At 34.5% G+C, this 15,068-nt stretch overlaps 1 protein-coding gene across 5 annotated transcripts; it reads left to right on the forward strand.

The window, feature by feature from the left end:
* Window positions 1-7,030: 7,030 nt before the first annotated feature.
* Window positions 7,031-14,694, forward strand: LOC117928839 (eEF1A lysine and N-terminal methyltransferase). Of its 5 annotated transcripts, none has more exons than XM_034848881.1 (5): window positions 7,031-9,251; window positions 13,089-13,191; window positions 13,273-13,329; window positions 13,895-14,120; window positions 14,304-14,694. In XM_034848881.1, exon 1 carries the CDS (start codon window positions 7,059-7,061, stop codon window positions 8,445-8,447), a length of 1,389 nt encoding a protein of 462 aa, XP_034704772.1. In that variant the 5' UTR covers window positions 7,031-7,058; the 3' UTR covers window positions 8,448-9,251; window positions 13,089-13,191; window positions 13,273-13,329; window positions 13,895-14,120; window positions 14,304-14,694. The 5 variants fall into 5 exon arrangements, with proteins under 5 accessions (XP_034704772.1, XP_034704775.1, XP_034704771.1 ...); XM_034848884.1 differs by lacking the exon at window positions 13,895-14,120 and having other exon boundaries at window positions 7,031-8,787; window positions 8,887-9,251; XM_034848880.1 differs by lacking the exon at window positions 13,895-14,120.
* The last annotated feature ends 374 nt before the right edge of the window (window positions 14,695-15,068 follow it).

Genomic DNA, 15,068 nt, shown 5'->3' on the forward strand with positions numbered 1-15,068 from the left:
CATGATCGATTTTATTCTGCCCTATGACGTGCTTGAAATTATTCTTTAATTGTGCACTAACCTCACTTCTTGATAGCGCATTGTGGCTCGTCGCCTAGGTACGTACCTACTCGCATCCTGGTCATCATCTGTGCATGTTCTGACTTTTATATGTGCATGATTGCTCTGGGTATTCATTGATTCCCTCATCAATTGTCATGATTGCTTCATTTTATTAGTAGAGACCCGACTTTAGGGATTAGAGGGGTGCTACGATCTTTACCGTACCTTCCCGATAAGTAATCTGACCCCCGAACCCGATCTGGTTTTTCACAGATCACATTTTCCAAAATAAGGAGTCACATTTAGGGTTTTTCTTTCTTATTTTGTTTACCCTTTAAAAATAAAACAAAAATAAGTGGCGACTCCAAGTCTTTTTTCTAAAAATCAAATTTCATCAAATAAAATAATAAAAACGAGTTTCACCATCAAGTGGGAAAACATGAGCCGAAATACGGGGTCCACAAAAAGATTTTTCATTTATTCAAGATCTAGCTATCTTAATTGATCCTTATCAACTATCCAAAATTCAATCACATCAGTGCATGAATAATCAATGGGATCATAACTCTTTTTCTTGTTGTAAAACCTAAAAATGAAAAGTATATGATTATTAATAATTGTTAAAACAAAAATTTATATTCAAAACAACTAAGAAATTGTTTATATCGATTTTTTAGCCGTAAGTTGTAATGAATGTATACAAGATCATTAAGCCTTTGATGTTCCAATCTATTCCTCTTTTTGGTGTGTATATGTTCAAACACAATCCAATTCCTCTCACACCTAGAAGAAGATGGAGTTTGACTTAATATTTGAATTGCCAACTTTTCCAAATTTGGTGCACTATATCCATGTAGCCTCTACCATTCATCTAGATATCATTTTTCACATAAAATAAATAAATAAATAAATAAAAGCATTAGCAAATTTTAAAATATAATAATCCATATTTTAAAGCACACTAATAACTAATGAAAAATAGCAAACACACTAATGAATTATCTTTTACCTTGTTCAAGTATTTCACATGAAAAATAAGGAAGCTCTCTTTCAAAACTTTCTAATCAATCACGAAACAACTTCAATTCATACATCACTTTATGCTTATTTTTCATAACTTTTTACTCAATAACTTCCATGTCACCTCCAATAACTTCTAACTTGTTACAAAAATTTTCCTAGTCATATTGGAAGCATGAATTCAACTAATAAGTTGCTACAAGAATGTTTATTTTTGCATAAATGAAATTGTTAGAGCTAAAACCAATCTAAACAGGCCAAAAACATATATTACCATTCTAATCATGCTCAAAACACCACAAGGGCTCTATTTATATTCACTTTGCTCATCAAAGAGCCTATTCCATAATTTATGGTTGTTAATGGCAATCAAAAGGAAAACTAGATCAATGGGAATCCTATAATATTATGAACTAGATTTCTAAATCCATTTAGGAAAGTCTAGCGTTATTCTTAGAATTGATGGAAGATTATGAGCTAGATTTCGTTTAGGAAAATTTAACATTCTCTTACTTGGTTCATTTATTCCATCATTCACCATAGTAAGAAACAAAATACACGAATCATGGTGTTAGGTTCTCTAAAATGAGTATTATCTTCTATGTATCACAATGCATTATGTCTTTTAAACACTCACCTTCGTTACTTAATGGATAAACCTTATGTCTATTATAGGTCCAAACATTAGCAATATTTCTCCAATGAATGAATGTGTACACAAATTATAAACAAATACAAGAAATTATTACCACATAAATAGAGTTTCATCACAAATAACATTCATTTTTACAATGAAAATCATATAAAGGAACCAAGTCCACATGATCTTTGAATTTCGATGGTGTCATGTCTTTTATTAAAGGATCAACTATCATCAATTTAGTGCTAATGTATTCAATAACCATTGTTTTCTCCTTAACACGTTCCCTTATGGCTAAATACTTGATATTGATGTGTTTGCTTCGACTACCACTATTGTTGTTTTTAGCATAAAAATTGTAGCTAAATTGTCGTAATATATTCTCAATGACCTAGAAATTAAATCCACAATTCTAAGCCTAGAAATGAAACTCTTCATCCATACACCATGCAAGGTAGCCTCAAAACAAGATATGAACTCAACTTCCATAGAAGTAGTAGTCAAAGTCCACTTTATAGTTTTCCATAATACAATTCCATCGGCAAACATAAAAATGTATCCAAATGTTGATTTTCGTGAATCAACATAGCTAATGAAGTTTGAATCTGAGTAGTTAAGTACCTCCAGATTATCAATTTGTTTATACATAAGCATGTAGTCTTTTGTCCCTTGAATGTACCTTAACACTTTTTTTGCAACTCTCCAGTGGTTTGTACCTAAATTACTCTGACATCTTCCTAACATCCCAACAAGAAATGCATTTTCAAGTCTTGAGCAGACCTGAGCATACATTAGGTTTCTAACAACAAAAGCATATGGAATGTTATTCATTTCTTCCATTTCAATATCATTTTTCGGGCATTGGTTCAAATCGAACCTGTCACACTTCACAATGGGAGTTATACTTGGTGAACAACCTTTCATCTGAAATCTCTCTAAAACTTTGTTCATATAGGTCTCTTGAGACAAACCCAAAATTCCTTGAAATCTATTTCTATGTATCATAATGCCAATAACATAAGATGCATCACCCATATCTTTCATGTCAAAGTTTTTGGATAGAAATTGTTTCACCTCATATAGCAAACCTTTATCATTGGTTGCAAGTAAAATGACATCTACATATAAAATAAGGAAATAGATTTTACTTTGATTAATTTTCTGGTATATACATTCATCCATAATGTTCACTACAAAACCAAATGAAGAAATAACATCATGAAATTTCAAGTACCACTGAAGGAGGCTTACTTCTATCCATATATGGTTTTTTTGAGCTTGCACACCAAATATTCACCATCTTTAAAGGAAAATCCTTCTAGTTGTTTCATGTAAACTTCTTCCTTTAAATCTCCATTGATGAAAGTCGTTTTCACATCCATTTGTTGCAACTCTAAATCAAAATTTGCAATTAACGTCATAATAATACAAAAAGAATCTTTCTTGGATAGAGGAGAGAAGGACTCCTTGTAGTCAATTACTTCATTTTGAGTGAATACTTCAGGAATGAGTCTTGCTTTATATCTTTCAATGTTGCCTAATGAGTTTTTCTTTGTCATAAAGACCGATTTACATCCTATGGCTTTTGCACCATCAGGTAACTCAACAAGATTCCATACTTTTTTAGATGCCATAGAATTCATCTCATTTTTCATGGCATCATACCATAAATTTGATTCTTTGCAACTCATGGCTTTTGAAAACATTTCAGGATCATTTTCGATTCCAATGTTATAGTCCAATTCTTGTAAATATATGATATAATCAATAGGAATTGTTGATTTTCTTACTCTAGTAGATCTCCTTGATGTTGAATCAACATTTTTCTGAGAATCATGTTGTTCAACAATTTTCGGCATTTCCTAAACAACTTGATCTATTGGATTATTCTCATTAGCTTGTATAACTTCAACTATTGGTTGCTCAACTCCCATTTGAACTTAAGAGGTGCTATAAATTATAACCAACCTTTCACTTGAGGTGGATGACTTACCGTTACAATAGATATTCTTGTTTGCATTAGTAGCATCCTTGTTGGCGTTGAAATTGGAGGTGGAGGTTGGAGTTGGAGAAATCGAGGAGGAAAGACGACAAGCGTTGGAGCTATGCAATAGGCAAGTTAAGGCTATAAGGGAAAATTGAAAAAAATATTTTATATTGAGGTAAACGGTGTCGTTTCATGCAAAATGCATCTAAACAACGTCATTTTGAAATGAAAAATAGAATGCTTGGAGTCATTGGATTCGTGAAAAACCAACTGATTCATCGATTTGACCATTGGTTTTGGCAATTTGTAGCCGATTCAAAGGTTGGCTTGCTTAGGGTCGAACCAAATCGAAATGGTGATTGACCGATGATCGGACTGGTTGATTCAATTTTCAAAACATTGGATAATACTCAAATAGTAATTCTCATCAAAATTTTGAAGCATATGTAAACTTTAGTTCAATTAAGTTATTTGTAATAGATAAACGCAATACAAGTACACTAAATGTACAAAGCAAATGCATTAAGGTTATGTTTAGTTTTAGAAAATTTCACAGAAAATACGAGAGAAAGAAATTAGAGAGAATAATGAAAAAAAAATAAAAAATAGATTTAAAATCAATAAATTATATTTATATGTTTCTTCATACTTCATAAGTTGTATTTTCTTTGATTTCATATTTTTTTTACAGTAAAACTAAATATGAGAAAGCCATTTTTTATAATATATATTTTTTTTGTTTCATTAGTACTTTCTAAAAACCAATCATAGCCTAAAAGTTTAATACGACACTGACATGACCAATTTTTTTCTAGCACATGTTAATACTCATTTGTGCTTTTGCATCATACACAAGTTACTATGAATCGACCTAGAAGATAATGTTTATCATGTTCAAAGCATTTAGGCTTTTTTTTGCTTTGTACAAGAATACATTGAATGTACAAGACATACGCTGGTATTGTGAATTGCTTCACACAAGTCAATATGGTATTCGTATAATAATACATCTCTTTAGAAATTAGGTAAAATATCAAGTGACACATATGACACAAATGTACTAAATCTATTAAGGAAAATATATTAAAAATTAGGAAAATATATTAAAAATACTAGGCCTTAATGACAAAATCCTATGTTGTTTTATATTGTCAACGCTTATGTGTGGCTTTTGTAAAACATTTACAATATAAGGCACTATTGATGAACCAACCAACCTTAGAAGAAAACAAGGTCTTGTTTGGGAACTGTTCTTGAGAATAATTTTTTGTTCTTTGGAAAAAAAAAAACACAAGAAACATGTTTGACGACCAAGAACTGTTTTCTGTTTTTTGTTTTTAAGAATAGAAAATAAGGTAATTTCATTAAACATCTTTTAGTTATTTTCACTTATTTTTTTAAGATTGTTTTAAGAAACAATTATAGAAACATGTAAAATGATTAAAAATAAAACACTACATATTACAATTATTTTTAAAACATATTTAAAATATTAAAAATAGACTAAAAATATTTTAAGTTTCCAAACAGACTTTGATTTTAGAAAAATCATAAAATAGCTTTAAAAAACTGTTCTCAAAAACTATTTTTTAGAATTGTTCTTGAAAACCGTTACCAAATAGGTCCTAAGTGTTTTGGCATCCTTAAACCATATAGGTTTCTTTAAAAAATTGAGTAATATATGAAAATTAGAAAAAAACTAAAGTATTAAAAATAAATTAGAATTTGATGAAGATAGCTTGTCTTTTTATTTAGCATAAATAAACCTTTACCATAAGACTTCATACTTAAAATATATATTAAAAAAACGAATTGAGGTTTCTATCCAATATAGATCACTATGAAATATTAGAAAATAAATTTTTTAGGTTATTCTTTGACTCATTTATTCTATAAATCTAGTTATATCTCATTCAATTTTCGCAACATATAATTTATTAAACAAATTCCACCTTTTCCATTGGAATATCCTAATTTTGATATTGTAATATTATAGTAATGAGCTTTGATTAATATAAATTAAAATTCAAAGTATACTAATAAATTAAATAAAAATGACTTTTTAAAAAAATATTTATATCAATGAGAAGAATGGAACAAAATGTGAAATTAGAGGTGAAGAAACCATAAAAACCAAATCAAATAAAAATTACAAAACTTTCATCTCTTATAATTTATAATATTTGATGAATTTATTTATATTAATTATTATATTTAATTTGTAGGATTTATTAAAGTAATTTATTGATCTTAGATTATAGTAAGAACAAATCTTTAAATAAATTTATTATTAAAAATTTTAAATTTCAAACACAAGTAAATTTTAATTATTTTTAAAAATAACTTGGATTTAAATCCTAAATTAATTTTATCATTTAATTTTACTCATATTTTTTGAGGTTTTAATTAAATATAATTAATTTTAATTGGTTTAAAAACTCATTAAATATTTTATTTATTTTGAATTAAAAGGGAGACGAATGAAAATATCAAATGAAAATGTGAATTTGATCAACTTTCAAATCAATAAGGTCAGGATATATAGGGGTCTCCAACGGGCGGGGCGGGTCGTAAATAGGAGGCCCGCGACCCAACTCGGGCTGGGCCTATGGGCCCGTTGACTGGTCAACGGTCCGAGCCGGGCTGGGCCATGCTAAAATGCTAGGCCCGCAGCCCGACCTATGAGCCCGCGGGCTGGCGGGCTGGGGGTACTCAGGGACATGTTTGGTCCTGACATACCTAATGCCACTGATATACTTGTGCCCCGCTGGTGGAACAATAGGTTTCAGCATGGCAGCTATAGTAACTACCCCATCATTTCTAATCCCCAAGTCGTTAATAACATCAAGGTATGACATCGCATCCTTGGATACTCGTATATTTCACAAACCTCTGTTTTATTTATTCTGCCTGTCTTTGGTAAAAGTTTGCCATAAATCAACTTCATGCTGGAGACTTTACTCATTATGTGCTTTCATGACAAGTAATAATGCATCGTATGAGATGAATCTTTACGGGCAGTCTGTATTTAGGGAAAAGAAAATGCTAAATACATCAGCATATGCCATGTGGGATACAAATAAAGGAATTTTTTTTTATAAAAATTCCAGTTTTAAAGGGTAGTTTTCCTGCTGCTTTCATGAGATGATGAAACTATCTTTTAAAGGGTAGTTTTAAAGGGGCGGGCCTAAAATTAGGCCCGTGGCCCGGCCCGCCCAGAAACGGGCTCGGGCCCGGCGGGCTTGGGCCGGGCTGGGCCTAAAGCGGGCCGCGGGCTTTTTGGAGACCCTTAAATATATATATATATATGATATGTGTTTTGTGCCTTACAAGTTCCGTTTGGTATTTACCCAAATCCTCAAGCTAGCAATGGCCCTGGACAGGGCCACATTCGAAGCCCTAGTCCCATCTCGATTCATCACGTTCACCTTCCCAAACCCCATCTCCGGCCACCTCCTCCGAGTCGCCGTCCTCGACTCACCCACTCCCGCCACCGATTCTCCCCGAGTCGCCGCCATGCTCGTTCCCCACCACCGCGAACACGACTGGATCTTCTCCACCCTCGATGGCCACCTCCAGCTTCTCCTCTCCTCCCCATCCATTTCTCGCCTCATCCTCGCTGGAGACCTCCCAGCCGCCGACTACTGCTCTCCGGTCATCTACAACCGTTCGGTCAACGCTGATACGGAGTCGTATCTTGTGAAGCTCCAGGGGAACCTCATGCCTCTTTTGCTTGCGTTGTCGCCAAAATCATTTGCCGAAAACGGTTCACTCGAGATCCCCTTTTTGAGTTACGATGATAATGTGATTGGCAGTGTGATAGTGGAGAAATGCGTGGGCTCTTGTGTGGGTGAAATGCTTGTTGAAGATGTGGAGATTGAGAGTACTGGGTCGAAACGGGAGTTCCGGAGGAGGTTGAGGTTTAAGCGAATGCCAAATTTGATTCAAACTGAGGTCTCTATCGTTCCGGCTGTGGGTTCGGGGGGCATTGGAGAAGTGGAGTTTAGACTTGATTTAGGAGTTCTGGTTCATCCATACTTGGCTCCAATGGCGGCGAGTCTTTGTTTGATTTGTTCTTATGTTGAAGAGCGGATTAGAACTGGGTTTACGCCGAAAGCTTTGTGTGTTGGAGTTGGAGGTGGGGCTTTGCTTAGTTTCTTACAGACCCAATTGGGGTTTGAGGTTTTTGGTGTGGAGGCGGATGAAATTGTCTTGAGTGTTGCGGAGCGGTATTTTGGATTAGAAGTTGGTGAAACTATTCGAGTTTTTGTGGGAGATGGGATTGAAGTTATCGAGAAAATAGGCTGTCGAGTCATGGAACGGAATTTGGGTTCTTTTGGTGTTCATGAGGTCAAAAACCCTTGTTTCATGAATGATATTAATCAATGTGGTACTAAATTTGATGTTATTATGGTTGATTTGGATTCAAGTGATGTATGTAATGGTGTGAGTGCACCGCCATTGGACTTTGTTCAAAAGTCCGTTCTTTTGTCAGCTAGATCGGCTCTTTGTAAGCTCGGGATCTTTGTTATCAATGTTATACCCCCGAACAGATCATTCCATGAAATGTTGATACATGAATTTCGAGAGGTTTTCCATGAGTTGTATGAAATAAATGTTGGAAATGGAGAGAATTATGTTCTTATTGCAACAGTGTCACCTATTGACTCCACTTTAAGTGGCAGTGAGAATGCCTTTCTGGTGAAGTTGAAACGATCTATTTCAGGAGCATACATGGATTCCATAAGGAAAATTTGAGGTCAATAACTAACAAAAGTTGAGGAAGGTACACTTTGAAAAAGTTTCCAAGAATCAAAAGAAATCTCCAAAGGATGACCCAAGGATCTGTTCTCCTGTAACAGGAACCGATTTGAATAAAAATGAAGCATAGTTAAATATTTTATGTTATACCCTTAAAAGGTTTGCCTGACTTATGAACAATCTTCCCCGAATACTCTTTGCAGAAGGTGTTCATGTTTTCAAATACATTTTGGAGATGGTGTTCAGGGTCAAGCAGGGCAAGCTCCAAAGGATAGGTCTGAAATTTATGCTCCTTAATGGGGATCTAATTTGAATGAACAGAAGTGCAATCTACAAGGTTTAAAATTTCTATGCCCTGCATGTTTGCAGTTCTTAGATACTGAGCCAGTAAGGTGATTGTATGAGCATAACCATGAGTGGCCTGATGTAAGTGCAGATGGGAACCATTGGTGAAGAACAATACCATCATTCCTAAGACCTCCACCAACACCTCACCAGTCACCACCACTTCCATCACCTTCATTGGAGAAGCAGGTGTTCCCTTTCCTCACTGCAATTCTTGAAGCCTTGCCACCACATGGCTGAAGAACTTCAAAGTTGGTGCCACTGTTACTATCAACCTTTTCTTTGCATCCTATGGAGAAATCTAGAGACTTCAAAAGCAGTTGCTGCACCACAATTCATGACCTAAATGAAGGAAACTTGGTTCCCATTCACCCATCTTCATGTGCTGAATCCATGAAGTTGTGAGGGTGTGGGAGAGGGGAGGTGTTTTCAGAACTAGGTGCTGCTCGGATACAAGTGAGAGTTTTATTATTTGTTTGTTTGTTGGGGATTAGTTATTATTTGTTTGGCTGCAGATATGTTTTAGTGAAGTTGGATCGAGGTGCTTTTGGGTATGAATTTTGTGTTGATTGTGTTTGATTAAGATGTAATTCTATTCTAGTTGAATAGAGTTGTTCTGTGGGTTATGCTATTGTGTATGCAAGTGCGTCATAATAAAGTTTTTCTTTATTTAAGTTGCATTTTTGCCACACTTTATTTTACAATATGGTATAGGAGCAAGGTTGGTAGGGGCTAATTGTTCAAGATGCTGTTTGCAGTCATGACTGCAAATAATGCACCTAGTAAGCTCCAAAGCTCAAAAACCATAGTTTTAGTAATGGTAAAACCTGAATAAAATCCTACATTGAAGGGCTAGATTTCTGAGACACTGTTGATGGTAGCACCGCTACAACACTTGTGAAGGATATTGATGGATTCCAAAAACAATGAATTAAATCCAATAGAGGCAGTTTATTTGCTCAAGACAATGATTGAAAATGAGTTGTAAAAGCACACCGAGAGTATAAACACAGGGAAAGTTGCATAGTTTGCTTTCACATCCTTGCTGTTGCATCCCTAAGACAGCTTCACTTTGTGATCCAGTTATTCATAGGGTTTCTTGCTGATTAGATGGTTGAAAAAAGCCTTCCAATCATTAGGTGGTAGAATAACCTTTGTGTAGTTTTGTTTGTCTCTTATCCCTTTTGTGCAACCTAAAGAGGAGAGGGTTGGGTCTGGGGATGGTTTCTTTGAGGAATTAGTTCTCCCAATAAAATAACTATGGAGATTTCCTATGGAAATAATGTTTTGATAGAAGGTTACATTGAGTATCTATAAGTCATACTCTAATGGATGGGATGGGAACATTGCAACTAGGTAGTCACATCATTATCCTTAGAAGGCTAGTGCTTGGGTTTTTTTGGATTTTTTTCTAGTCATGTATTCTCCTAGGTGCGTGATGGTGGTAAGATTTATTTTGGGGAAGATTGTGGGTTAGGAGATCAACCACTTTGTTCTCGACTCTCATCCTAACCTTACTGATTCGAAAATTGAGGATTCTAAATCTCTCATATTATTCATGCGTACTTGCCTCATCCTTTTCTAGATGTCAAAGTTTGGGTTATTAACATCCTCAAACATATTTACATAAAACCCTTTTTTTTCAACTCTTTCTAAATTTGTGACTTCAACATCTTTCTTCCAACCAATTTCATTTGGAAGTCTAAAACCCCATTTAAGATTTAAAGTTGGTGGACAACAGGAAGGTTAATATCAATGACTTGCTACAATTGAGGAGGCCTTATAAATCCCTTAATTCGAATTGATGCACTATGTGTTTCAGGAGCATTGCATCGATTGACCATCTTTTTTCACAATGTCCAATTACTTTAGGGCTGTCACATAGATTATTCAAATTAATAATGTGATAAAATTGATGACTATTTCTTTGAGGGGGGTTTTTGGAGTATCCTCCAAGGTAGAGTGCTTTGGCATGTTGCTTGTCTCATATTGATCAGGATAGAGGGGAAGGGGGGGGAATACAAGGATTTTTTAGGATAAATGAAGGAACTCAAGGATTGTGTGGTATCTGATTTATTTTTTTTCCTATTTCTTTGCTTTATTATTACACTTTTGAGGGTACTGCTTTTAGTGTTTTACAACTTGATTGGAACTTGACATATTGGTTGAAAGGGTTAGATAGGGGGTTTCTCCCTATATGGATTCCACTTCTAGTGGGTTCATTAATGTTAAATATTGATTGATGTACTTTGAATGACCCAATTCAGATAGGGATTGAGGTGCTATAAAAAACCATAGTGGTACAGTGTTGAGAGCTTTTTCAAAACCTTTTAGAGAGGGCTTTGCCATTGAGCCAAAAAATTTAGTTCTTTTAGAGGGTAAGGTATAGACAAGAGCTCTTTGTCTTTCTAACTTATGGTTGAAAGGGGATTTTGCAGTTTTGATATCTTGACCAAATCCAAGAGAGGACCCTGGAGGTATGATGGTGGCTTTGTAAAATACTAGATGTTGCTGGCGATTTGGATTGTTCCTTCTCTGTCTCTTGGTTTAGCTAATAATATTGTTGGTCATTTAGAAAAACAAGGAGCCATGCATCTACCTTCGTTTGTAGGAGACATACGCCCTGGAGAATTTATGGTTGTTCCAACTTGTTCCAGTTCATGTTATATACTTGAGATGTATAGATACCGTATTGTTTTTGCTTGAGAAGTTCACTCTCTTCTTTTGATCAACTTTTGTGTGTTTTTGGAAGGATTTCTCATCTTTCATTTGTGCTTAAAAAATCATATTAATGGATTAGTTTATTTCTGATAAAATAAATAAGTAAATAGATAAATAAATAAATGATGGTTGGTAACAATTTTTTAGAGGACAAGCTACTTCCTGTATCAGTAGGTGAGATGTCAATCTGCCAATTCTTAATGAGGGTAAAATCTCTTTTTCGTGAAATGTCATAAGTAAATCTTGAAAAGAAAATTAGTCAGCAAAAAGTGAAGAGAAATGTTAAAACAAGCATAATGAGTTAATTGTGGTAATTCGTGGTTGGCCATCCTAACATTTCTCTTAGAATTGGAAAACCTATTAGCCAACCAAGATACTTTAGCTAAGCAAATGGTTGGAGTCTCTCCAAAGATAGAAAAAACACTATTTAGTAGAAAAAGAGATAATTGAAGATGATGAAATGCTTCTTGGCGAGGGAAAGAAGAGAAGAATAAATGAGAAATGTCGTGAAAGAAAGTTATAGATTAAAAGAGTTTGGAGGAGAGATAGAAATGAGTTAGAATACAAAAAAGTCGGACAATGTAGTGGTGAATGCTTTAATTGTGACGAGTGAGGTTATTATGCAAGAGATTGTCAGACCAGAAGAAAAATAGAAATAACCTAGTGACATCTTCTAGCCACTGAGATTATAGTGAAGATGAAGAAGATTTTCAGGCATTATTAACGACATTTGAGCCTCAAGTAGAATTTTAGAAAAGCAGCTCTGAGTTCCACTGTTGCACGTCAAGGTTTCTGGAAGGTCATTGTTGTTTTTCTCAATTGCCATATCCAATCCCCAAAAAATGAGATGTGAGGGTGAAGCAAAAAGGCTAGGTTTTGGAGATGTGTGGCAATTGGCAAATGCTTGGGAGGGAGTCCATGGTAAATGTTACATGTGTAAATATTTTGTAAGGCTATTTTGTGTGAGATTTTTAGTTTTAATATAACTGTGAGAAATAACACTAATCTTCAAGAGCCCTCCAACATTGCCTCACTACTACCTTTGTGAACTGATGTCACCTCTCTTCACTGCTATTATTGAAGCTTGTCCAATGCCATGGCTGGAGAACCATAGAGTTGGTGTCGCCTTTTGCTCTCCCTCTTCACAACCTTTGATGGAGAAATCCTGAAGACATCAATGTGGTTGCAACACTGTATTTCAGTCCTTATATAACACAACCTTGTTCCCAATCGCTCCCATCTTCATGTTTTGGTATATGTGAATTTTTTCTTTGTTTGGTTGTTGGGCACTTGTTTCTGTTCGTTTGGCTGCAGATATGTTTTGGTGAAGTTAGGGTTTAGGTGCTGTTTGAGAGAATATTGTGATCATGTTCCATGATGGGTGTAATTTTACAGAATATAATATTGTTCCATTTTTTAATTGTAATATTGTGTGTGCAAGTAAAACATAATAAAGTTTTTTTTTTATTTTTTTTTATTTTATCTGAGCCATATTTTTCTTGAACTCTATGTTACAACTGCCTCTTCAATTGAAGAAAACTAAGCGCAAAATTTTTCCATCACTGGGTGTAGTGATGCTGCAATTGGCAATACTGGGCACAATGATATCTCTATTTGCAACACTGGGGATACTAATGTGAGGGTTTTGAAGCCATAATAATCTTCCAAAGCTCTTGTAGGTGTACATTTTCTTTGTTCTATTTGCATTTTGATTAGCCATTTCTCCCACTGATATCTTTCAATGTTAATTTTATAGGTGGTTCAATTCAATATATTCTTATGCCTACATTTCATGTGTTGGAATTGGTAACAGGTAAGCCTCTGCCTTATCCTGAAGTTTCCTTTTCATTTTCACTATTCTCTTTAGAGGGAAACTTGAGGTGCCAGGGTAAAATCTGTTAAATATGGCTTTTAGATTGGTTCTTGCTCCCCCATTTTGATGTCTTGATTCGTTTACATTATGTTTAGTTTGACTGAAGTACTACTCTGCTAAAGAGAATAATCCTTCTTGGCCAGCATTTGACTACCTGTATCTGCATCTATACTAATCTTCAATTTTGAAGCCAGCTTAAAATTTGTTTCCATTAATCCCTCTATTTATGGTCATGGTAGTGATTTGAAATCCTATTTACTAACTTTTTGCTGATGAAAGGTCTTAATATAATATCCAAGTGATAACACTGCAACTGCACCACCTCATCAAACACCCCACAACAGATTTTCAATCCCCAATACTAATGGCTTCAAGTGATTATTATCTCTGGTTTCCTTATAGAGAATATTTTAAGGATTAAAAAAGATTACTTATTCCAATTGAATTAATTGGAACTTGATAGTGAAGTTTGACCAAACTGATGATTAATTCTATGTCAAACTAGTGGGGAAGGTCATGAAGCATCATGACGAAACAGGATTGTTGATTATGGCATTGTCTACCAGTGGTATCACTGTCTAGATTGTAGATTGAGTAATAAGCAGCCACAAGAACTTTGAGAGAACATGAGGTGCATAGCGCTGAAGTACTGGTCCCCATTTACACTGGTTCCAATTATTCAAGGTGGATATTGCTGCTAGTCAATGAGTCTTTCCTCTCTCGACCATGAGGTAAAAAAGTTCCACCTGAAATGACCTTTTCTGCAGCATTGAAAGTTTGGAATGATCATCCAAAGTAGCATTTGCTGCTCTCCCTGTAATGAAAAGTTAAATAACCTATAATTCATTGTTAGGTGAACGAAAAACTGATAAACGGGCTGCAACTAACCAATCTTGATCTTGCATTTTGTGCAGAAATCTCATGACACTATCCTTGTTGGAGATCAAAGTGGTATTAACCAACACCCAAGTTTCCTTTGAGCTTCTTTCCTGTAACTTTTGGCTGGACAATGCTTTGTTAAGGGATGATGGTTTCCTGATCTGACCTTGGACGTGGTTGGATCTCCCTTGTTTTGGGAAGATTTCATGGCTGGCAGCAATTTATAGGACATTTGGCTTGATCCTTTAGATGCTATGGTTTCTGTATTTGGTTCGTTAGTTCCATTATGCTTGGAAGGAGTATTGTGAAGGCAACTTCAAAGCATGTTTTGCTTCCTTTAAATGTCTTTTACCTTAGCAGAAAAAGACCTTCTTAGTTGTTTCCATGTCTTTCTAGAGAGAATATGGATTGTCATGCCTTAAGCCATTTGGATTTATTTCTTTCCTTTTTTTTTAAACAGAAAAATAATAGTAATTTCTATATAAAATATAAGAAAGATAATGAATTTTAAAAAGTATTTCAAAAAATTAAGATAGTGAAAAAATTGATTTTAATAACATAACAATTTATTTAATTAAAGGTTAATTTTTATGTCAAGAAAAAAAAAACTTTAAATTTGAACATCTCATATGAGTTTTATTCATATTTATAGCAATTTAATAACCTAATTTATCAAACAATGAATGCTGCTTTTTAAAACTCAAGGTACCTTCAGAGTTGTAGCAATTTAATGATCTAGTTCACCAAACCATAAATGTTGCTTTTTGAAACCCATAACGCATTCATCATATGCTTAAAGT

The sequence above is a fragment of the Vitis riparia genome, chromosome 13 (genome assembly GCF_004353265.1).
Source record: "Vitis riparia cultivar Riparia Gloire de Montpellier isolate 1030 chromosome 13, EGFV_Vit.rip_1.0, whole genome shotgun sequence".
Lineage (NCBI taxonomy): Eukaryota > Viridiplantae > Streptophyta > Magnoliopsida > Vitales > Vitaceae > Vitis > Vitis riparia.

What these genes read in the sequence shown, in the direction of transcription:
- LOC117928839 (XM_034848881.1), top strand. Translation starts at nt 7,059, where the DNA reads ATGGCCCTGGACAGGGCCACATTCGAAGCCCTAGTCCCATCTCGATTC.